Source organism: Citrus sinensis, chromosome 4 (genome assembly GCF_022201045.2).
Source record: "Citrus sinensis cultivar Valencia sweet orange chromosome 4, DVS_A1.0, whole genome shotgun sequence".
NCBI classification, from domain to species: Eukaryota; Viridiplantae; Streptophyta; class Magnoliopsida; order Sapindales; family Rutaceae; genus Citrus; species Citrus sinensis.
The window spans coordinates 27,059,441-27,081,819 of NC_068559.1; the positions used below are offsets into that span (position 1 = coordinate 27,059,441).

General features: G+C 35.1%; 3 protein-coding genes and 2 non-coding genes across 10 annotated transcripts; 3 read left to right on the forward strand and 2 right to left on the reverse strand.

Annotated features, from left to right (window-relative positions):
- Positions 1-9,882: 9,882 nt before the first annotated feature.
- On the reverse strand, positions 9,883-9,956 carry TRNAV-AAC (transfer RNA valine (anticodon AAC)). Its single transcript has one exon. It is a non-coding gene; the product is annotated as a tRNA-Val (tRNA).
- A 64-nt stretch (positions 9,957-10,020) lies between these two features.
- Positions 10,021-13,180, forward strand: LOC102621882 (uncharacterized). Its single transcript, XM_006483724.4, has 4 exons — positions 10,021-10,597; positions 11,550-11,757; positions 12,318-12,782; positions 12,875-13,180. The coding sequence occupies exons 1-4, from the start codon at positions 10,039-10,041 to the stop codon at positions 12,960-12,962; spliced, it is 1,320 nt and encodes a 439-aa protein (XP_006483787.1). The 5' UTR covers positions 10,021-10,038; the 3' UTR covers positions 12,963-13,180.
- A 296-nt stretch (positions 13,181-13,476) lies between these two features.
- On the forward strand, positions 13,477-17,716 carry LOC102614852 (uncharacterized). 3 transcript variants are annotated; one of them, XR_001508652.3, is made up of 10 exons: positions 13,477-13,572; positions 13,919-14,060; positions 14,717-14,875; positions 15,423-15,473; positions 15,984-16,076; positions 16,348-16,440; positions 16,518-16,661; positions 16,796-17,113; positions 17,204-17,269; positions 17,357-17,716. XR_001508652.3 is itself a non-coding variant. In XM_015531850.3 (10 exons), exons 1-9 carry the CDS (start codon positions 13,725-13,727, stop codon positions 17,233-17,235), a joined length of 1,068 nt encoding a protein of 355 aa, XP_015387336.1. In that variant the 5' UTR covers positions 13,579-13,724; the 3' UTR covers positions 17,236-17,269; positions 17,357-17,716. The 3 variants fall into 3 exon arrangements, 1 of the variants encoding a protein (XP_015387336.1); XM_015531850.3 differs by lacking the exon at positions 13,477-13,572 and having other exon boundaries at positions 13,579-14,060; positions 16,796-16,903; positions 17,062-17,113; XR_001508651.3 differs by lacking the exon at positions 13,477-13,572 and having other exon boundaries at positions 13,579-14,060.
- A 649-nt stretch (positions 17,717-18,365) lies between these two features.
- Positions 18,366-21,666, forward strand: LOC107177708 (hypothetical protein). 4 transcript variants are annotated; one of them, XM_025101149.2, is made up of 5 exons: positions 18,366-18,781; positions 19,109-19,141; positions 19,653-19,820; positions 21,060-21,085; positions 21,202-21,344. In XM_025101149.2, the coding sequence occupies exons 1-5, from the start codon at positions 18,529-18,531 to the stop codon at positions 21,208-21,210; spliced, it is 489 nt and encodes a 162-aa protein (XP_024956917.1). In that variant the 5' UTR covers positions 18,366-18,528; the 3' UTR covers positions 21,211-21,344. The 4 variants fall into 4 exon arrangements, with proteins under 4 accessions (XP_024956917.1, XP_024956916.1, XP_024956915.1 ...); XM_025101148.2 differs by lacking the exons at positions 21,060-21,085; positions 21,202-21,344 and adding an exon at positions 20,188-20,473; XM_025101147.2 differs by lacking the exon at positions 21,060-21,085 and having other exon boundaries at positions 18,368-18,781; positions 21,202-21,666.
- Positions 21,667-21,905: 239 nt separating this feature from the next.
- LOC112499048 (U5 spliceosomal RNA) lies at positions 21,906-22,018 on the reverse strand. Its single transcript, XR_003066575.1, has one exon. It is a non-coding gene; the product is annotated as a U5 spliceosomal RNA (small nuclear RNA).
- Positions 22,019-22,379: the final 361 nt, after the last annotated feature.

Below are 22,379 nucleotides of genomic sequence, written 5' to 3' on the forward strand. Positions count from 1 at the left end.
ACGATTAGTTTTAGTTTAATTATTGTCGTTTTTTAATCTTATCATTTAATTTGATGATTTACAGATATTTCTCTTCTCTCCTTATTTGACATATTTATCCATGATGAAGGATTTGTCAAATTTTAATTAATCTTAACCAAAACAGTTAGTTGTTACTTATTTGAGAATTTTCTATGGTACTGTGTTGGGGTCCATGTATAAATGCAGAATTATTAAGGAGGATTAATCAAAGATAAGACTCTTAATGAGGTGACCATATTCAATAAAGTTATATACAGCGCGTTCAAGAGTGAAGACAAAGAATAATCTAATTAAACGAAGCCACATGTCTGCAATTACAGGCTGTTGGAATTGAATTAGGGACACATGGCTAATTGTGAGATTATCTTCTTTCTACCTTTCAATCTTTTCTCTCCCATTGGGCCAAAGGAAAAATTGAAAAGGAAACAAATCTCTTGTCTTTTTTTTCATTTTGGGACAACGTTCTAGCTAACAAGCACTTAATTTCACTAAGCGATCAACAGAATGTACCGTGATATCATTGCTTGCATGACGGGTTAATTACATTTCAAATAACATAAAAATCTTCGGCTATATAAAATCTCGATAGTGTTTCTATATTTACCAAATAATGTTTACGGAAATAATTAATATTCGAAAAAGAAAAGAAAAAAGAAACCACTCAGTCACTAAATATGGCTATTGTTGGGCGACATGCCGATGTTCAATTCGTGCGACTATGTATTCTGGTTAAATCTTAATTACTGCAAACTAGAAATAAAAACGGGGCTATAAAAATAATGTTTCCAGATAAGAATACAAAATGTCTAAGGTCTAAATTTTGTTCAGCCAGGTGAGGAGGTGTTTCATTCAAATTATGCAATACTTATTTTTTTTTTTTTTAAGTTTAGACTTTAGAAAGGAATGAGATATTCCATTTATTAAACAATAATTGCTGTTCCTCATCATATTCTATTTTATGTATTAATTAAAAATATATAAATAAAAAAGAATACAAATAAAAAACGTTGATTCATACAAACTTTTAAAAGCTTCTTTGATTGTATATATAAGTAAATTTTTGTTGTGAGGACCAATAATGCAAGATTAAAAAAAAAATTACATTAAAAATGCATGCTACTCTTGAAACTTAATACAGCATTGTCAAATAAAAAATAAATAAAATAATAATAAATTGTTAACGTCGTCGTACGTGATGAAACTTGGATGTCATGCTCGTGGGGGCAGCTCATTGAGAAGAAGCCAAACAGTGAGACCTACTAATCGAAATTTTTTTTAAGACAAATGAATTTGATGGCACTAAAATGATGGCCTAACAGTCGGGCATGGCATGCACTTGCTGCATATGACAACAATCAATAATGTGAATATCTTTTCTACGATATGATTATTGCTCAATCTCAGTGAAAGACGCTTTGGTGCAGTGGCAGTGGCACCATCGGATCCCAAATATCTATAGCTCATTAGCTCTACGCTTGTAGCCACTGTTCTCCACTTTAGGTCTTATGATTAAATGGCTCAGAATGTCAAGATTATATGATAATTTATGCACAACGAAAGATGAATTTGTCACTCACCTAATTCATGAAAATGAAGTATCATCAGTTCTTATTGATTAGTTATTCATGTCTTCTTGATTTTAATGAGTAGTACAATGCCCTTTTTTTGGCAATATTAACCGTAGTTTTTGGATTGTATAGCGAATTAAACTACATTTAATATTACTTTTTCTTCAACTGGATATTGATCTATTTGGAAAAATCTATTTAATGGAGCTATTGAGATGCCGAATATTGTCAAATCAATACACATTGAAAATTGCTTGCCATTCGAAGCAATTAGTTAAATCAATACATGATCTTTAATTTCACCTGAAATTAGATGCACTACAATAACTTAGTCTAATCATTTGTAATTGCAATTCAACAAGAAACGATAACACAATTATTTAAGCAACAAAATTATAGATAATGATTGTTATTAGTTATTATTAGCTGCTTAATAGTGCTGAGTGTTCACCATAATTATAAAGTGAAACAAAAGGTACATCCCATAGTTTGAGTCAATTACTCAATTTATCATTCTATTACAAAAATTACATAAAAAATTACCCATTGTATATTTATTTCCGTCAAAACCTATCAAATTTCCATATCTATTTACCTATTGAATGTTAAATTCAATTGAATTTTTAAATTGTATCATATAAAAATATAATTTAATCCTTGAATGTTAGTTTCAGTAACTACGATTCATGATATTAACTTTCTTAGTCAGAATTGGAGTCTACAATATCTTTGTAGGGCTTCTGCATTTAAAAAGAAAAAAAAACCTTAAAATTCATAGTTTTTGGTTTTAAAAACTATAAGATTGATTGATTGATTCAAAATGCAAGAATTAAGCTTGAGATAAACTTTGTAAATTGGCAGGGAGGGAGTTTTTGAACTTCCAGAAAAAGTTGCACATGGTTAAATGAAAGGATAAAAAGTCATTGCCTTCTTTCTCTCTCTCACTCATGGACATGGACAAGGACATGATTTAACATTTTGAACTCAATAAAAAGTTTGCCCATACAAATCCCCCCTGAAATGATTTATTGTATTATATCATAAAACCTACAAATGTTCCATTTATTGGTGAAATAATTAAATTCACCTTTTCATGTTGATCATGACTCAACTGTGCCATCCAGTTAAACTTGAAATTATATACCTACTCTACTGTGTGGCAAGTAACTTGATGCGAGCCCCACCCTAAAGTCATTGACATTTCAATTCAACACTTTTATTTTCTATTTTTCCAAACAAATAATAAATATTCCATATCATTTTTTTGAGTTTTTTTGGGGGGGAGGGGGGGGGGGTGGTGGGGGGGCGGTGTTCTGGATGTCCACTGTCTAGGATTAAGACTAGTTGTCTGCTGTTTTCTGTGCAAACCCAAATCTAAAAAAATTAAATCACTGTTGCATCCTCCCAACAAACATAACCAATTCAAACTGAACAGTTTCTTTTTGACAAAAAAAAAAGATGATGAAATAGTGGAGTGTCCCCCATGTAGGGCTTGTATCACTCCACATGGAAGGGATTCAACCTCACAATAGTCTTTAGATTTTGATGCTTCTTCATATAGAATCATGTCATTTTTAGGGCAAATCACATATATGTAATTATTTTTGGGTTAAAAAAGAAGAAAAGGGCACTGTTTATCTGGCTGTTAACATTAGATCACCACTTTAATTAGGGCTTGATCGATATCCCATGAAGTTTAGTCGGCAATAAGATTACCGAATACCATATAGGTTTATAAACCTCACAAGGACAAATTAATAATGGCAATGCCTTTCCTACTTGGAATCACAAATCATTATGAGTCAGGACATACATAATCCATCAAATGATCAAATAGTGGTGTAGCCCTAGCATGGGCACAAATTGCTCTGCGTGTACCACGAGCCATTGGGTGCGATTTGTCAGTCGATAAAATAATTAATCAAACGTCGAGTCCACCAAAGACTAGAATAATTAAATTCTATACAGAGATAATAATCACAATGTATATATGTCTCTCAAAACAAGCCTACTACTTTGTGTGTGTGTGTGTGTGTTTTTTTTTTTTTATATAGGTTGGGGCGAGTAAAATTTAAATTAATTTTTTAATTTTTATTTTATTTATTTCTGTTTGTAGAATATGAATTCGGTTGAACAGTCAAATAAAATTGCTTAAAGTATATTTCACCAAAAGGCTAAGAGCTATACTTTTAATTTTGTGCGTTCTGTGTACAAAATAGACACTCGTATATCTAAATGTACATTGCGCAAAATGAGTAGATTTTTACTTGATAGATGCAGACATATACATGCATATATTATATATAATATGATAATCTGTCGTGCTAAGAACTGAGAGCGTTGCAGCCCATCCTGGGGGTCACGAGGACTGGGGATGTGTTGTGAGTCGACTTCCAATTAATATTTATTTAGTAGCTAATTTAAATAAAAAATAAAGATTTGTTATTATTATTATTATTATTATTATTATTATTATTAGCCTCTCGTAGACACGAGTCACAAAACTATAGGGTTTTCCTTTTATATTTTTCCTTTATATTTATTGCCTTGTTGCTAAATTGATAAAGTCGTGACCCTCTTGATAATGAAATAGGAGGAAACATAGTTCCGGTTTTAGGGATTTATTATCCCTCAGGATTCTGGCATTAGTTCCTTCTCATAACTTATAGGACCCATTGTAGCACCTTTTGGACTTTGGTCGGTGAGTTAGATTGAGACATTCAATTTGATATATAAGTCTCTAGCCCCCTTTGAACCGTGACTTTGAATTGTAGGTTAAAGGGAAGTTTTGCGTGTTATTCAAAATAAAACCTAATTAGTGCAAATAATAATGTTGATTTTATCGAAAGTATCAATTATTGTATAAATAATGCATGCCTAACTATTATTGTATAAATAATGCATGCCTAACTATGGTATCAACTTAATTATTTATTACCAACACCCAATTATGTTGACTAATTGTTTATTAGCATGCTTTATGGTTTGGTAACTTCGGTTTTAATTTCTTCAATTAGTTTATTACAACAGTACATCAATTTAATGATTTAAAATCAAGAATATATCGACTCTCTTACGAAGTGGCCGGAATTTATAAATTCTTCATAAAGTCTTTTGTTATATCATGCACAAACACATATCATAATCTGTTAAGTAAATACAAGCACCAGGTCGGTCATGCTATTATTTCCACCCCGGCGTGGATCACCTCAGCCTATGGTACGAGCCGAACACAGGGACAAGCATAAACCGACCAGAGGGGAACCCCTGACAAGCATAAACCAACCAGAGGGGAACCCCTGCTAGGGGAATGTACCGACCAGAGGTATACACCGAGCCGATACATGTCCCCCAGAAAGCGGGAACACGATCCCACAGAACCGCGGCCGTTACGCTGTTCCCAGAACACAGAATCGCGGCCGTTACGCTTTTCCCAGAACACAGAATCGCGGCCGTTATGCTTTTCACAGAACACAGAATTACGACCGTTACGCTTTTCCCAGAACCGTTGAAGGACACGTAAGTCCCCACGTTTGCGACAATGCAACGGTTAGAGTCCCGTGAGGGGCTGCCACTACCCGAAAAAGGGGGGGATGAAGGGCAAACGGAAAGGTGGGGACAGCGGCTATAAAAGAAAAGGAACTCAACGGAGAAAATGACAGAAAAACTGAGAGAGGGAAAACGCTGCCAAATTGCAACCAGACCATTGTCCTACGAATTTCAGATAAACTTCTTGAACCCAAATCACATTGTTTTCCCGTAAACACCTTGAGCTAACTTAGGCATCGGAGGGTTTACGCCGGCAAAACCACCGGCGTCTCTGATCCATTTTTAGTGAGCGCAGGTCTATTGAGAGGAAGGGGGACGATTCCAGTTCCAGTGAACGAGCAACAACAGATAACACAAACGTTGGTAAAAGAATCTGGTCGGTCAAAGGGCGAGCAGATTTCAGCATCAACATAATCCATAGTTTTTAATTAGTTTTATAATCTTATACGGACCAAATGTCAATGATATTTTGAATTTTAATTTTAAGCATACAAACATTGCTAATATCCTAGATGACAAATTAATCAACAATCAAACCCGACCAAAATATTGACAGTAATTAGCTAGTTCTCTAACAGGAGTAATGGTTGTCTAAATACAGTGGCAAAACAAAGTTTAATAATTTGAAAAACATTCTAGCAATGCCATCAATTCACCTATCACCTTCCAATATTATTTGCGATTGTGTAAAACTGATACATATATGAGTTTGTTCTTTTCCTTTTTCCCCTTTTTCCTTAAAGATGGCGACATTTCTACTTCCAGTTATAGTTAAATAAGTCCAAAGAATTCATAATAAAACTAATAATGAGGTTTTGCTATATACAAGACAAATAATTAGAAAACTTTAAGCTATATATAAAAAATACTGTGATATGTCTTCATCAGGCCTTCAATTCTTTAATCGAGAGCCTCCATATGGTCAATGTCATCCACATAATATAGTTTTGCGTTTAAGTTTCTTTAATGTAACAAGTACCGAACGGACTTTTGTCCGCAAGTAGCTAGAGATCTTTCTCACATTTGCTTAGACATTAATTTGGCTTATTCAATTTAAGTGAGAGCACATAAACGTAATATTTGAACATATTAAACGAAATCACAACAATTTCTCAGTGGATAACTAATAGGAAAAGCAACACAACATATATATATAGAGTCAGATAGATTCAATACAGCAAACAAAACAGCAATCATGTATATTAAAGTAAATTGACTGGCTGGCTGGGAACTTTTTAAAAGCAAATCCATCTCCCAACTACCAAACAAAACCTAACAGGCCTTCCAAAATACACAAGTCTCTCAGTCATTTCATTTGACTCTAGCTATATCTATATGGGCTATCAGTCTGGATAGGTCCTGATGGAAAGCTCTACGGACCTAATTAATCTCAACATCAATGGAAATATATGAGTCATGAGATCCCCACTGCTGTAGCGACTCTTGAAAAATCAAATCAAAAAACTACTGCTTACTTGATACGGTTGGGGGCATACACAGCCTAGCATATTACTATGTCATCGTTGTTTATAGTTATAGAAGCCCGTAGGGGTCACTCATACTTTAGTAATCTCCCTAATACCTCCTTCACATGTATGACATGCAGACCAGATCTTTCCCTTAATCATTGTTACATAGAAGATAAGGAACCAGTGCGGATCCATTTGTAGATAAATTTTACTCTGATATCATATAAAAACCTATGCGTCTGACTCAAAAGTTAGCTCTCGGTTGGCTCGAACAACGTCCCGGCAATAAATATATAATTTATATATTTTACATACAATTTTGTTATAATATTATAATTCAGTCATGATATGAGCTAATGAAATTAAAAATCAAAAAAAAAAAAATTGAAAGACAGACAACATCAAGTAAAGGGACGATGTTAACCCTATTGGCAGGGAAGAGTTTTGGGCGAGAACTGCTGGATGTTTTCTGGTAGGTAGCAACACTTGTGGCCTTGTGGGGTAATTCAATCACATGCATGCGATTGCGATCACGTTAGCGCCATGCAATTAAGCTCGAAATTTGAAACTCTTCATTTACAGCTCATAGTTTACAACCTTGCGAAAATATAATAATATTAATCGTACTATATATCTCTGCTTTTACCCCCAAATAATAATTGTAAAGGTGCAGCTTTTCATCGATTAGACCCTGCTGAACGTACAAAATAATGCATATTCCATAAAACAAATCCGTAACAAGGGAAAGGACTGCCTTTAATTTGCCAGGGATACAATGGATCATTTGCATGAGTAATCATGGTGTTGGTGGTGTCTATATATATATATATATATATATATATATTTACACACACATTCTTACTTTGGAAATAGGTTAATGAGCCCGTGAGGTGACTTTTGGCATTTTTTGTATGCTAATGGTCCGTGGACATGGGCAGGGACAGCAAAGTATTATTGATGATCTCCATGCAGGTTGGCTTTTATATATATAGTCATTATCTAATAAGAAATCTTTTAAGTTATTAAAGTAAGAAATAAATTAAAAAATAAATAAAACATAAATTTTATGTGTATCTTGTCTTACAGTATATTGGATGTTAATTTTACTTGTCTTTTAATTTATTCCTTATTTTAATAACTTAAGGGATCCCTCATTGAAAAGTTAGTGTATATATATAGATTTCCTAGTGATCAATCAATTGATGCGGGCTCCAACTTCATCCCCTCATATATTGCATTCTCTTTATCCTCTTGCAATCCCTTCTGATATTGTAGATGCGAGTTAAATGGAAGTCATTACAAAAAATAATTTTTTGAATCATGCTGATATGAATTTTCTACTAATCGTTTTGGAAGATTTTAATTCGTCGTTATTAAATAAATTTACATATGTGATTGAATCTAAACAATGCATATGTGGCACAAAATATAAACAAGATTAATTTAGATAAACGCTGAATCCAAATTTGATAACAATAGATTTGATTTCCAACCCTCTCAAGTAAAAATGAGGTTTGGACTATTTACTTTTTTTTTCCCTTCGAAACTGAGTATTCATCTGTTTAATTGTACTACTACTAATCTAATGTAGTTTATGCTACCGGCTACGTAATGGATGAAACTTGAAAGCGAGTCGGACATTCAATTATTGGATCTCAACTAACTAGTAATTTAGAGCCCATATATGTATAAGGGTGGAATAGCCCTAATCATTGGTCAATAGTGACACCCCAACTCATCCAACATAACCTTAATTCATAAAACTCACTAATTAAATGATAATGGCTTTCTTACCAAATTTTTTTGGCAAATGAATGGTTAATAAGAGATTATATATATGGTAATGGTAGTGTTGATACTTGTTTCGTTCTTGGATTGAACCCAGTGCAACAAATGGAGGTATACTTATATACACAATAGCAAAAAAAAAAAAAAAAAAAAAGCGAAAATAGGGTTGGGAGTAGGGATTTCCGATGATCCCACTCCAATATTTAAGTTAAAAGCCTTTTGTTTTAGTTCAATTAGGAGTTTCTCTTTAGTTAGAATTCTCATTCCTCTCTCCACCTTTGTTTACTCTTCAAATATCTTTTGAAAAGAGAGTGGATCATGCGTCTACTTTTGTACATATGGTGATTTTGTAATCAACTTGTTCAGCTACCTTGATCATGTTTTTAGGGTAGGGGTCATGCGTCTACTTTTGTACATATGGTGATTTTGTAATCAACTTGTTCAGCTACCTTGATCGTGTTTCTTCTCTACTGCTAAGCTTTATACTTATATTTTTGCCTTGTCAAATTAATGGTTTTGACCAATTCATAGTCTTGATCTAGGATTCCCTTTTTTTTTTCCCCTTGAAGGTTCCTTATTTCCCATTCAGTAGTCCTCACCCCTCGAGGTAGTGCAAGTGACAAATTTTCCTATCAACAGTTAGTGCTCATTGTGAGCTAATTAATGTAATATTATGCTACCTCAAAATAGGGGCTCTTTTAGTTGAGGCCCAAAAAGAAAGAATGCTCAAAGAAAACTCATTTCATGTGCTACACTCTTAAAACAACTAATATATAAAAATTCAGAAAGACTAGTGTTATTAACACTTTTTTTTTATAACACTTGTTTTATGTTGTAATTATTTAAAGAAAAAAATTCAAAATCGGAAAGGAACTAAAGTGTGTATGATGTTCAAACTAGAGTCTTGACAGTAGGAAGAGTGAAGATTCAATTCTATGTTTATAGAAATAGTGGCCTTGGGAGAAGGAGAGGGGAAAGCCTTTTAGAAGAGCACTTTATACGGCAAGAGGGAAAGCTCTCTCCCCCGAATCCCCTTACCCCTTTTAAGAGACATTACCTTCCTCAATCCCTCTTACGGAAGACTGTAAATATGGACTATACACCATAAGAATATTAGTCTCTAGAAATGAAACTTTTATTTTTGTCACTATAAGTACTTTTTAGTAAGGACAAAAATATTTTATTGTCAAATTCATAGTAGAAAAAATAATATTATTTTATAATTTTTAGCGATGAAAAATTCATCATTAAAGAGGAAATATTGCAAAAAAAAAATTGTTAAATATATCATTAACAATTTTTTTTATTTCTAATATTTATCTATTGAAAAATAAGACTTTAATTTATTTTATAGGTAAAAAAGTGAAAACGGATTGCGAATTAGAAATTTCATACATTTTGAAAGAGTGCTAGAATTCCACATTTTTTTCATAGGGATTTTGAATTTTATTTAAAAAATTACTTCGCATATTCGAAAAAGGTGGTTTTGGCGTCGCCCGGACTCGAACCGGAGACCTTCAGTGTGTTAGACTGACGTGATAACCAACTACACCACGACACCGAACCGTTAGAATGAGCATATAATTTTATATATAAAGCAATAATTACCGTAGCTCTCAGGTGTTAGAAGTGGCAAGCGGGGGATGGAGCACGAACTTGCAGTCTTGCAGCAACAAGAAAGGATGATAAATGTCGGAACAGTTTCACTCTTTGATTCAGCATCACTTTTACCACCAAAGAAGCCCAATTTGGCGTTACCTAATCCCCTCTCCCCATTCATTTCCAAAAACGCAATGTTTGTATCTTCTCCACAACAAACCCAACAGGCACGACTCGGTTTCAAGACAATACACAATGGGCTGTCCTTGTTATGTGTCTCTGCTGTAAAAAATAAGTGGATAAAGGGTGGGAGTGAAGTAGTTGAATCGGACGGTTCTGATTCTGATGACTTTGATGATTTTGATGAAGACGACGCTGATAATGATGAGGATGAGGGAATGATGATATCGTTTGGGAAGATGAGGAGGTGGCTGGAGAATAAGCCATGTGGTTTCGGTGAAGGCAAAGTGTACGATACTTCTATTGAAGATAAGTTGCTTCAAGAAATACAGCAGAGTAGAGAAGCGCAGATGGCTAATATTAATAAGCTTGAGAATGAGCTTTTAAAGCCTAGTCCCAAAAAAGATGAGCCAAAGAAGAAAGGTTAGTTTTTGTTCAATTAAATTTTCTTTTCTTGAGTTATGGGAATGTTTTACTGTGAAGTTGGCTTTCTTTTGTGTTTATTGAAACATTTTTGGTTTTGATTCGCTTGTTCAATGTTATGTATTAAAAAGTAATAGTGAAGAACTTAGCATGTCATCGAAAAAAGAGAGCAAAATGCAGGAGTAATCCTTGTCTAATTTATATTTTATACAAAACTTGGTTCGATTGAGTACAAACTAAAACTTGGAATCTATTTCCTTTGAAGGGTTGAGCATCAGACTTTATATTTATCCTGTTAAAGGAGTAATAGTTGACTGTCAATTGCAATATCAGTGTTTTCTCCTCTTGGGATTGGTTTTACCGATAATGGCTATGCTAATGAATATATTTCTTTGGCCTGGTTTGTGGGCAAGTTTTGGAAAATGAAATCAAATTACTTCGCCAATTTAACAGAGTGATTTTTTCACACCAGAGAAGATGTATTCAACTCTTTCAATATCAGGGCAAAAATATTAATGAATAGCAGGGACATTACAGAATTTTGGGAGATTATTATTTTTGCTTCTGCATCAATGATACAAGCTGAGGCAGTTAACCAGCCCCATTTTGCGAGTATCTCAATTCTCAATTGAATTATCATAAAACTTTTGCTAAACCAGATCCTTATTGGTTGCTCTAATGCTACTTCGCTGTGTTCCCAATTGGTGAAGATATTATATCAACATCTTCTTTCCCTTTGTACCATTCACATGTGGCTTGTAAATAGATAGTGTGGACATCTTTGGAGGACTTCTGTTCTCACAATGTGGGGAGAATTGATTTCATCTTCAGTTCACCAAATTAATTTAATGAATATTATTTCTTCTTTAATGATGCAAATCGCACTATGTTCTTTTTGCTTCTCCATACCTACTTTAGTCTGACTTTTCAGTACTATACTTGAGTTTTGCAGAACCTGAAGATATGCCAAGTGGTATCCGTGTACGTTTGTTCAACCTTCCTAAGAAAAAGAACATCCACAGAGATCTGAAATCGGCTTTTAAAGGAGTCCCTGGTATAATTAACATAATACCAGTAGTCTCTGGAAACAAGAAGACTAAGGATCCTATCTGCAAGGGCTTTGCTTTTGTTGATTTCGAGTCAGAGGACTATGCAACTAGGTATGGTAAACTACAAACTAATTGCTCCTCTGGGCTCTTGCTTGCATCTTGGTTTGAGTGAACAAACAAATCTTTGTTCTTATGATATCTCTGGGTTCAATTTTGCTTTAATCCATCAAGAATTCAAGATGGGGAATTTGCAGTACATATTGTTTGCATATGCATCTACCCTCTTCTCACTCAATGAGTCTGGACTGAGAGAACTGAGTTTTAAGTCTTTGGGCACCTAGCCATGGTAAAAATTCTTTACTTTTACAGAACTGAAGTTTGTTGTTAGAATAAATAAGTATCTCAAGGACTCAAATGCTGAAACAATACTTGTAAATAGGACTGCAATCATTATTTTTAAACTAAAGTCTGAACAACTTGGCCAGGAGTTGTTAGGCATGTATTTTAATTGAACACTACATCCCATGGACATTAATGATTATCAAAGCGTTCTCTGGATGGCAGAGAGCATTCTGTGATTCTCGTAACTGAGTAGTAAGGGTTAATTGGTCAACACTTAATGAGTAGAGCTAGAACAAATTTAACTGAAAATATGATTGGTCTCCGTTCAGGTTTGTGCAATTATTTTCCAGAGAAATTATAGCATTTGGCAAAGTTCAGAAGCAGATAAGATGTGAGATGGTGAATTCGAGTTCTTCCAATTCTGTTGATGGTCATTCTTCTAATGACACCAGCGGTTATCCTAAAATAAAAGTTAATGGCTTCGAAGAAGACCCGGGTGCTCATTTTGATGACAATGAAGACTCCTATGGTTCAGTGATGGAAGCGGTTTCTGATGGCTTTGAGCCAGATGATGAGCTCGACTTTGCAGAATTAGAGGAAGTTAGAGAGGACCTAGAATTTGTAACTGTATCCGAGTTGAATGGCAGTAATAACACGAAACAAGCTAAGAAATCTGCTACTGATTCATCGTCTGCAAATCAGCGAAAGAAAATCCAGGCAATTGAGAAAAAGCTAACCGCGAAAGGAAAAGTGAAAAAGGTTCCAAAGTTGAATATTCCAGGTTCTGCAAAGAGGTAACCTTTCTGCATTTTGCTATTGATCCGGAATTAATTTGTTTGGTTAATATTGTTTTCTTAGCATAATTGTTCTGTTTACTATTATGCAGATTAAAGGTCAAGGAGAAGGCTGTGCTGACAGAAGTGTTCTCAAAATATGCAGTAAAAGCTGCTTCAACAGCGAAGGAAGGGAACTAACAACTTATAAGTGTGTACATTTATTATTACTATTATTATATGTTTGATATTTACCGGGATTGAGTTCGGATTAGTGCTCTGTTTATAAATCTTGATGATCTCTCCAACAAACGACGACAGTGTCTTTGATCATCTTTTGTTAACATCATGCATTAGGACCCGGCATTGGTTTGTTCCTTCTATTTGTGTATGGAAGTGCCTTTTTAGTCTTAATTAAATGTCAAAATAGTACTTTTAATTTTGTTTATTGAACTTAAACTTTAAGGTTTCCATTAAAATATAGGGGTGGAGCCAAATGCACCTTAAATAAATCTGTTTAACTTCTTTAAAAAAAATGATAATAATAATAATAATAAAATGAATTGATGGTTTAACGAATTTTAAAAATCATTCCTATAATATGTCTCCGGTGCGTTACGTCAGCCAACCCTATATGTCAATAAAACATCCGGATCTGGATATCCCAAGTTGCGGGTTTAACCCAGATCCGTAAGATATTTATCCGGATGTCATATTGTGAAAAAGTTACCCTTAACCAGGTAATTTCTCAGTTGGCTTTGTAATATTTGCATTTGCAGAGTTTGATAAGAGTCATGGACTGCTGCAGTCGGTACGTTACGTCAGTTAACCCGGTCCCTTAACTACCAAAATCTTTCTTTCTTTCTTTCCTTTTTGCTTCTTCTTCACCTTACTCGGCAAATTCCGAGACATATATATAGGTTTTTTTTTTTTTCCGCTTCCAGAAAATTTAAAAATCTGCTGATGAATTGCTTGTCGCATGTGGCTTCATATTCTGCGGCTATACTTCGAGGGACTCGTAATTTTATTGGTAGAAGTAATTTGCATTATCAGTCATACTACAATCCACTGAAAATAAATTATGGGCATCTGGGTAATAAATCTGTCAATTTAGAGTTTTTGGTTACACGGTTTCGTCTTCAGTGTTACTCTTCCAGTGCTAAAAAGCCTCGGTCACGCAAATTAAAGACTGAACCACAGATGAAGCAAGGCAAAGATGAGTTTTTTGTTGTGCGGAAAGGGGATCTTGTTGGTGTTTACAAAAGCTTCACCGAATGTCAGGCTCAACTTGGATCTTCGGTAATTCTCCTTTTTAGTTTTCATTTCTTTCACCATGGTTTGTGAAGTTATTGTTTGCGGTTTATCAATACGTTGTGATCTTTCTCCTGTTTTTAGATAGACTGCCTTTGGCATTATCTTTCACAATGTTGAAATGTGATTTTTTTTTTCTTCTCAATGCATTTTTGCTATGTGGGGCTGCAACTTATGAAGCAATCGATAAATGCTTATTCTGAATACTGTTTTATGTTGGAAAGCACTTCAAGTGCCCTTTGGAAGATCACTTGATAAATAATGCTCTTTTATAAAGCAATTTCAGGTGCATTCTTGCTTGAAATTGTGGTATTTTTTTTTTGGGGGGGAGAATCACTCCAGATGCACCAGCAGGCTACTAAGTTTGTGGTATGGTGCTTTCAGATTTTGAAATTTGGAGTACACTGATCATTTTTCTTTCATAAATTTTGTCAACATTATACTTTGATAAATTTGCTGGGAGTTCTCAATGAGTAAGACCATGTACTTTGGTGGATGTCAATCTGTTTTGTGGAAAACAGTCCTTTTTTTTTTTGGGTCTTGATATTCTTTGGATTTATCTCTATTAAATTTTGAAGGTACTTTTAGGACTTCGAAATAGATAGATGCATTTTCCTTACCCTTGATCATGTTTTATGTTATAGATATGCCATCCTCCTGTCAGTGTGTACAAGGGTAATGCTTTGCCTAAAGGCACTGAGGAGTACCTCGCATCTCATGGGCTTAAGAATGCTCTCTACACTATCAGAGCTGCAGATCTGACTGAGGATCTTTTTGGCACGCTTATGCCTTGCACTTTGCAGGTAAGATGATCAAAGACCTCTAAGATAAAATTAAGTTTGTCATCATTTTTATATTGAATAGAAATGATTAGCTCTAGTTCTTGATGCAAACTCCTTTAGTCTTTTCTCCCTTTGGATGGGTCGCTGCCCTACCAAGTTCCTGGTTTCATGAGTTATTTGGCATGCCAGTTTAAGATCCCCAGTTCTAGGTCACCGAGTCCGGTCATGATTTGAGGTGTTGAATTGGGCATCCCCTTTATTCATAATCTTACACTACTTGATTTCATTGACATGCTTGATTTCTCAGTAAGGGAATTCTGCAACATGCATTTGGGGAGGTCATTTGGCTTTGAGCTTTTACACTGTAAAACGATAGCCTGAAAACTGATCTGAACAGTATTTTTGTTTTACTGTCATAAACATGTTATCTTTTTTTTTTTGGGTTATTAGGCTGATATTCCCTTTGTTTCTGTACGTAACAAGTTCATGTTCTCAGTTTAAGAACTTATTGTCAACCTTGCCACGGCAAGAATATTGAGATTGGTGACTCAAAATGTTTTTGTTTCAGGATCCAACATCTAAAAAGAGACCACAGGATCCGATCGAACCAGAGATTGGGGTAAGCTGGTAGACAAAGTATTTTCTGAACTAGTGCATCCTTGTTGAAGAATAGAACAAATTAATTGCTCAGATAGAGGCTTGGTAAACGTTTCAGTTGTATCTCCTTTTTTCTCTTTAAATTGTTGAGTTTTATCTAAATGTTGTGCTGAATTGCTCATGGTTTATGATGCAAAATCTGCAGTAATATCATTGCTGTGTATGCTGATTTTCTAATGCTTAAAATGTGTATTAAATCTTACGTCATAAAATAAAATATAGATACCATTGGCTGGTGTGAAGACAAAACTACTGGACTGATGAGTGCAAGTGCTTGTCCTTGGTGCTCTATTTGTAAGAGTAGCCACTTTATGTGAAATGCTAAAGTCTAAGACTGTATCCTGAAACACCCCTTCATCCTGCATTTGCCCATTACTAGTGAACAACCTTTTCATGCTCTGGAGAATATTTTGGTGAACATTTTCTTGGTCATATTTATTTATTTTTTCGTATTATTCTTAATCTGATGCAGTATGAACTTGGTTCAACGTCCGTTTTAGCGGATCCTTTGAGAAAGCATGTCAAGTTGGATCTTGACGCTGAATCCAAAGCAGCATCTTATCATGTAAGTATATTTTCATTTCTGCATAAAGATAAAATGTTACATTTGCTAGAGTGACTTTATTGCAAGTCCTTTTCTGGCCTCTGGGCCCATCTTTTGTACTTACACAAGTCTTACCCTCCCACAGTTGCTATAGTAGATATAGCTAAAATGTGGAGTATTTTGGAAATGTCTTTTAATTTTTGTACCAAGTTGATGCTTGCATTATGCTGGTTCCTTTATTGGAGGTGTCTCCAATATAGTATCTAGTTACAATTTGGTTACTTTTTTGCAGCGTTCCTGCATTATTGAATTTGATGGTGCATCAAAGGGAAATCCTGGACCGGCTGGTGCGGCAGCCGTGTTGCGAACTGATGATGGAAGTTTGGTATGCAGTCACACTCCCTCTTGTGAATCAGTTCATTTCTTTAACGTATTTATCTGTTTAACATGTTTTTTGAACAGATTTGTAAGTTGCGAGAGGGTGTGGGCATAGCAACAAGTAATGTTGCTGAATATCGAGGCTTGATTTTGGGATTGAAATATGCTCTTGAAAAAGGCTTTTCCAATATCCGTGTCCAAGGAGATTCCAAACTTGTCTGTATGCAGGTTGTGTTTCCTTTATAAAAAGGAAAAAAAAAAGAAATTGGACTTTATGATTGGCTCATTGATGACAACATTTCACCATATTCTGATTGAATACCTCATTGTTTTCTTCTCCTTTTCCTTGCTTCTCAACACAGGTTGCAGGTTCATGGAAGACCAAACACCAGGGCATGGCTAAACTATGTGGGGAGGCCCGGAGACTGAAGGATAAATTTCTTTCGTTCCAGATATCTCATGTTCTAAGGGTGACTATAGTTTTTGTGCCTAATGGTTCTTATCGATTAGTACAAGATAATGTCTTTATTCCTCTCATAGATTCACGTGCATTAGTTATAAAGGTTCTTGCTGCTGCTTTTTCCTTTTTCCGCACAAGTTTCTGACATTTTCTTTGCACATTTGGAAGAACCTGAACTCTGAGGCTGATGCTCAAGCAACCTTGGCTGTCGGTCTTGCTGGTGAGGCTTACATAATTACTTAACCATTATGCCATTCTCATTGCTTCAATCAATCCGTGAATACTTAATCAGCTCTATCTGTTGTCCCAGATGGTGAAGTTGCAGAGGAGTGCGTGATATAGTGCATACGGTGGTCGGCTGTTGAATACGTTTCAGGTTTGTTTGACAACACATATGCATTGAGATCCAGCAAATGCATCATTACCCTTTACTCTTTGAGCTAAAAATTTATTCTCTATGTAGGTGATATTGGCCATTCTCAGAATTCAACTCACTCGGTAAATGGATAGGGTTTTCTGAAACTGCACCTGGTGGTGGTAACAGGAGGTCAAACAACCTGAGCGAGCCCTTGAGGGGCTTTATTTTGTTTTCACAATTTGACGATAGAGAATACCAATTGATGATAAACCTCACCTGAGATCAGCTGCTGGAATGAGATAAGAAAAGGAAATTTTCAATTCGTATAGTAACTAACATCTGTTGAATTGGTTACTATCATGTTCCCAAAAAAGCATTGATCTAATTTTTTATGCGGACTATTTTGTCTTTAAACCGGTCTCGAGTACCTCAACATCAAAATAATACTACGTTTATCTCTGATTATTTATTTAGCGCACTTTTTATTTTGAGAATTTAGACCCCTTATCGAAATGTAATTAATTGAAAAAAAAAAAAGGGGGCCAAAGATTGACAACGATCTGATTAAATTTTGGAATGATATTGAGATAAGGGGTCGGATGGATCGGAGTAGACAAAATCAGACGCTAGACGCAAATACGGATAATTACTATAAAATATTTTCTAGTAAAAGCAAAACCTCCAATGGCACGGCAGACCTGAAGAACCTTTATTTATTTATTTAGGATTAAGTCTGTCCTACCTCCAAATGTTTCAACATTTTTACTGCATCATTTCTACCTGCACCCAAATCCGTTAATTTGGAAGTTTATACCGATAATAACAAATTAAATTTATTTAATGAATTAGATTATTATTTAATTACCTGTAATTACGAATTTTTAATGTAGATATCAATTATTGAATTAACATTTATGTCATTTAATTCTTTTTTAATTAAAGATAAGGGATATTTCTAATATTTAATTAAATTTTAAATAATTCCATTAAAAATAATGGTCAAATTAACAGAAATGAGGGTACGTTGAAACTTATCGAAACATTTGGGTTTAAAGTGAAAATTATTAAAACATTTGAGGGTGAGTGGAAATAACCCATTTATTTATTTTCCAAAATTGACGATCTGTTTTTGCGAGGGAGAGAGAGAGTGTACCGACTTGGGCGCCACGAAAAGTACCAAATTACCTGCAGTTGATGCAGTGCAAGCAAAAACCAAACGAAAACGAGAAGGAAATGACGTAAAAAGGATTCGCCGAGTTTGAGGGAGCAGAACAATTATGTTGATTAGACAAGCTCGAAACTTCTCAAAAGCATATGCGGCTCCGTTATCATCTTCTTTGAAAACTCTGTTTCCTTCACCAGCCGACGTCGTTCCAGGGGTGGCCGCCGATGTCGCCGACGTTACTGGGGCCGACGATCTGGTGTACACTGAACCACCGGTTTCTTCTACTGTCAAGCCTGCGATGGAGCCTTCTCTCCTTCAGCCAGGTGTTGTTATCTATGACGGCGTTTGCCATCTTTGCCACGGAGGTATGTGTTGTTTTTGTTCTTATGATCGAAATGCTTATCTGGGTGTTGTTTTGTTACTTGTAAACATGGCCTTAACTAATCATTCTTTGTTGTCATTTGGCCTTTTGGTTCTTAATTTTATTTCATTTCATTTCATAAGACAAGAATAACTGACCCCACTTCTTGTTTTGTTGCTTACTTTGTTGTTTGGTTTCTTTCTTTGAGTTCTTTGTCTTTTTGGGTTGGGATTTTGTTTTAATGTGAAGATGGACATTCAATTCTATTTTCTGTATCTCCATGTGTTTGCTTGCATTGTCATTTGTCTGAGGATTTACATTGGAATATCAGCAAGTGGATTCTCAGCCTCTCTAAGATTCCGAGGTATTATTGTTATATTTCCTTATATTCAACCGGTCTGTACTCTCTTCAGCTATTTTAGAAATGTAGCAGATTATTGCCTGGTATAGACATTTGAATACATTCTGGACATTGGTATTTTCCAAAATATAAATCTGCCATTTTTTCTTTTAGACAAATGAAATGGTTATCAGTGAGCTTCTTTCAAAGAATTTATGATGGGATCAAAATTCTAATGGCAAATAGCAACCATTGATCTGGCTTTCAACAGATTTCAAATGGGTCTCGAGTGCTTGTTCTTCTTGGCATTTCGTCGGGCTTCTTTTCCATTAGAACAGTCTGGAAATCATCACAAACAACATTCTAACCTTGTTGAAACTGTCTTTTTATTTCCTTATTTTCTTGACATATCTGTTTGATTTCAGTCAGTTATGTTGGCTTTCCCGGTAACCATTATTTTTTCATTAAAGTCTACTTTCTTAAAATGCAGTGGGAAAAGTTAGTTTCTTATATCCTCACCATATTAACTTTACAGGGGTCAAATGGGTAATTCGAGCTGACAAATATAGAAAGATTAAATTCTGTTGTCTCCAATCTCAAGCTGCTGAACCATACTTGAGATTGTGTGGTCTTGACAGAGAGGATGTCCTCCGTCGCTTTTTGTTTGTTGAAGGCCCAGGTTTATACCATCAAGCATCTACTGGTATGTTCTCAAACATTATACATGTGTCTACAATTTTTTGGCTTTGTCCATATTATATTTTGTGCACTTGATTCTGTAGCATGAAAAATAGAAGGAAGTTGTGCTACTCTCTAAATTCTTCTATTGCGATATGGGCATCGCTATAAGAACATGGTTTCAAGTTGGGTGTATTTATGTGATAGCTAGCTCTATTTGTTATCCCATGGCCCTATTTATGAAGTTGGATCTATTGAAATGTATTCCCTTTTTAGTTACATAATAATGATGTCGTTAAGAATTTGTTGCATTGTTAGATATTCCCTGCATATCAATAGTTGAAGTTCTGAGTTTATTGATTCAGAATCACTATTCTGAGTTTCTTCTGTAGGTGGGGGATGGGGAATCACTGTAAATGGGAAGCCAGGAGACTAAAAGTCATTCATATTTGGGTTATATGGATTTTTCTTCACTAAATGACCAAAGTTGAACGAAGACTACAAGTCAAATACATCATTTACCATTTAGTTATGAATCATAAATATAGCCTAAAATATTGTCCTCATTCTTCGGTGCATTATGACCCTATTTGGTATTGAGATGTTATAACTTGAAGTTACAGCTGCTGTGCAAAAAAGGTTGTAACTATGAAATAAAAGTTAATAGTGTAGAGTAAATATGCCTTTTAAACATAATAATTTTGACAAGCTAGTAAACATAATAATTTTGACAATGCTAGTGTTTACTAAACACTTTAAAAGATATTATATCTTTTTATCAAAAAAATTACGGCTGCCAAACCTCCATATCAAACAGGGCCAATATAATTATCTGTGCAAATAGTTGATGGCAAATAAACTATACTTTTTAACTTTAACTCTTAAAGGGTTAAGAGGCTGTTGGATCAAGAGGCCACAAGCCCACACCATCCTTTTTTTCTTTGTCTTTTCATTAAGGGAAGGAAGAAGTCTGCTTGTGCTTGGAGAATGTAATGACAGTTTTTTATAACATTACATTTTGAAGTCTTTGATATTGTATTATATGTATGTTTGAGAGAGCTCCACTTGGTCACCGAATCCTAATCCTTGAGCCTCAAGCCCTCAACACTTACTTTCCTTTGCGGTGGACTGTTTTCCAGTCAAAATGTGGGAAAGGACGAATGATGCGTATAGACCTTGCTTACACTTCATTTTTGTTGATTATATAGTTTTATGTTTTTGTGTTTTCTTTGGATTTAACACATTTTTTTCACAATCTGGACAGGAACATTGGAGGGTGTACTTTTGAATGTTCGTTCCAGCTTTTTTACATATGATTGATGATTGAAATTTTGTCACTTTATAACACTACTTTTTACCCCTGTTTTCCTTGAGATGATAATGTTTCAAGTGTGTATGATTTGCAGCTGCACTGAAAGTGCTGTCACACCTGCCACTTCCGTACTCTGCTTTAAGCTCATTGTTGATAATACCAAGGCCCTTGAGGGATGCTGTCTATGACTACATAGCCAAACAACGCTATCACTGGTTTGGGAAGAGTGAAGATTGCTTAGTTTTGAAGGAAAAAGAGCTCTTAGAACGTTTTATAGACAGAGACGAGATGCTGGGTCGGAGTTGATCAGTTGTCCACGCTCTTTCTTTTGTTTAAGAAGTATTTTTGACATTTCCTGAAAAAAGATGCTAGGATGTAGAATTGTAAATACTTTGTCCTCTTTAGGGGTAGCTTATTAACCCAAAACTTGAGAGCTTTGAATGGATGATAGATCTTTGATACAGCTAACATACAAAAATATGTTTTTTTATGTGATGAATTCTCCAGTTTTCACTTTTTGACAGTACTTTAAATTTGAAATGCTATGGTTACAGATTTCAAGTCTGGGTCCCTATTACGTAATACAAACACATCATTTGTTTTCTTTTTCATGCGTCTAGCACATCAGCGCTCTGTATAAAGTTTTTATAGCTGTAGAAATCATATCACAACCGTGGAGCACCAGGCAGGTATCGAAAGAGTAGTAGAAATCTCCAGCTAAACTTATTGGGGTAACCCAATTTCACCGGGTATCACAACAGTTAGTAGAAATCTTGATCTAAATTTGTTGGGGTTAACCTAATTTCAGGAAAACCCTCCAAAAATTGGCGTATGCCGCTTTCAGCGGCGAGCACACGGTATTCTTTAGTAAAAGGCGAAAGAATAGTTCGCTCTGTGCTCACCGCGCGGCTGCGTGATTTGTCAATGAGGGTACCTACCGTTTATATAGTAGCTCGTCTTGAATTCAGTTGTCTCTCCATGCGATGTGGGATATGTGCATGCTTTGACTTGAAATCCATTTCGTTCAACTTACGCGTTTGATGAACTGCCAACTGTTGTGGGAACCATCCATGATAATCACATGTATGTTCCATCCGGTCAATGGACCCAAAAATAACCAAGTGCACCATTTGCATAAACGAGTGGGGTAATCAGACGGAAGGAGGGATGCTTTAAGAAGTAAATAACTGTCACAGATCTAATGGCTTCGTTTTGAACCTCTTGCTGTCAAAACTATGCATCTCAGTTAACGTACTGCATTCTCGTTTTCGA

Excerpts from the sequence above, each read along its gene's own strand:
- LOC102621882 (XM_006483724.4), top strand. The coding sequence starts at position 10,039 with ATGGAGCACGAACTTGCAGTCTTGCAGCAACAAGAAAGGATGATAAAT. Across the intron at positions 10,598-11,549 it reads AGATGAGCCAAAGAAGAAAG|AACCTGAAGATATGCCAAGT; the intron begins GTTAGTTTTTGT and ends TGAGTTTTGCAG. Across the intron at positions 12,783-12,874 it reads ATTCCAGGTTCTGCAAAGAG|ATTAAAGGTCAAGGAGAAGG; the intron begins GTAACCTTTCTG and ends ACTATTATGCAG.
- LOC107177708 (XM_025101147.2), top strand. The coding sequence starts at position 18,529 with ATGTTGATTAGACAAGCTCGAAACTTCTCAAAAGCATATGCGGCTCCG. Across the intron at positions 19,142-19,652 it reads AGCCTCTCTAAGATTCCGAG|GGGTCAAATGGGTAATTCGA; the intron begins GTATTATTGTTA and ends TTAACTTTACAG. Across the intron at positions 19,821-21,201 it reads ATACCATCAAGCATCTACTG|CTGCACTGAAAGTGCTGTCA; the intron begins GTATGTTCTCAA and ends TATGATTTGCAG.
- LOC102614852 (XM_015531850.3), top strand. The coding sequence starts at position 13,725 with ATGAATTGCTTGTCGCATGTGGCTTCATATTCTGCGGCTATACTTCGA. Across the intron at positions 14,876-15,422 it reads TTATGCCTTGCACTTTGCAG|GATCCAACATCTAAAAAGAG; the intron begins GTAAGATGATCA and ends TTTTTGTTTCAG. Across the intron at positions 16,904-17,061 it reads AGATATCTCATGTTCTAAGG|AACCTGAACTCTGAGGCTGA; the intron begins GTGACTATAGTT and ends CACATTTGGAAG.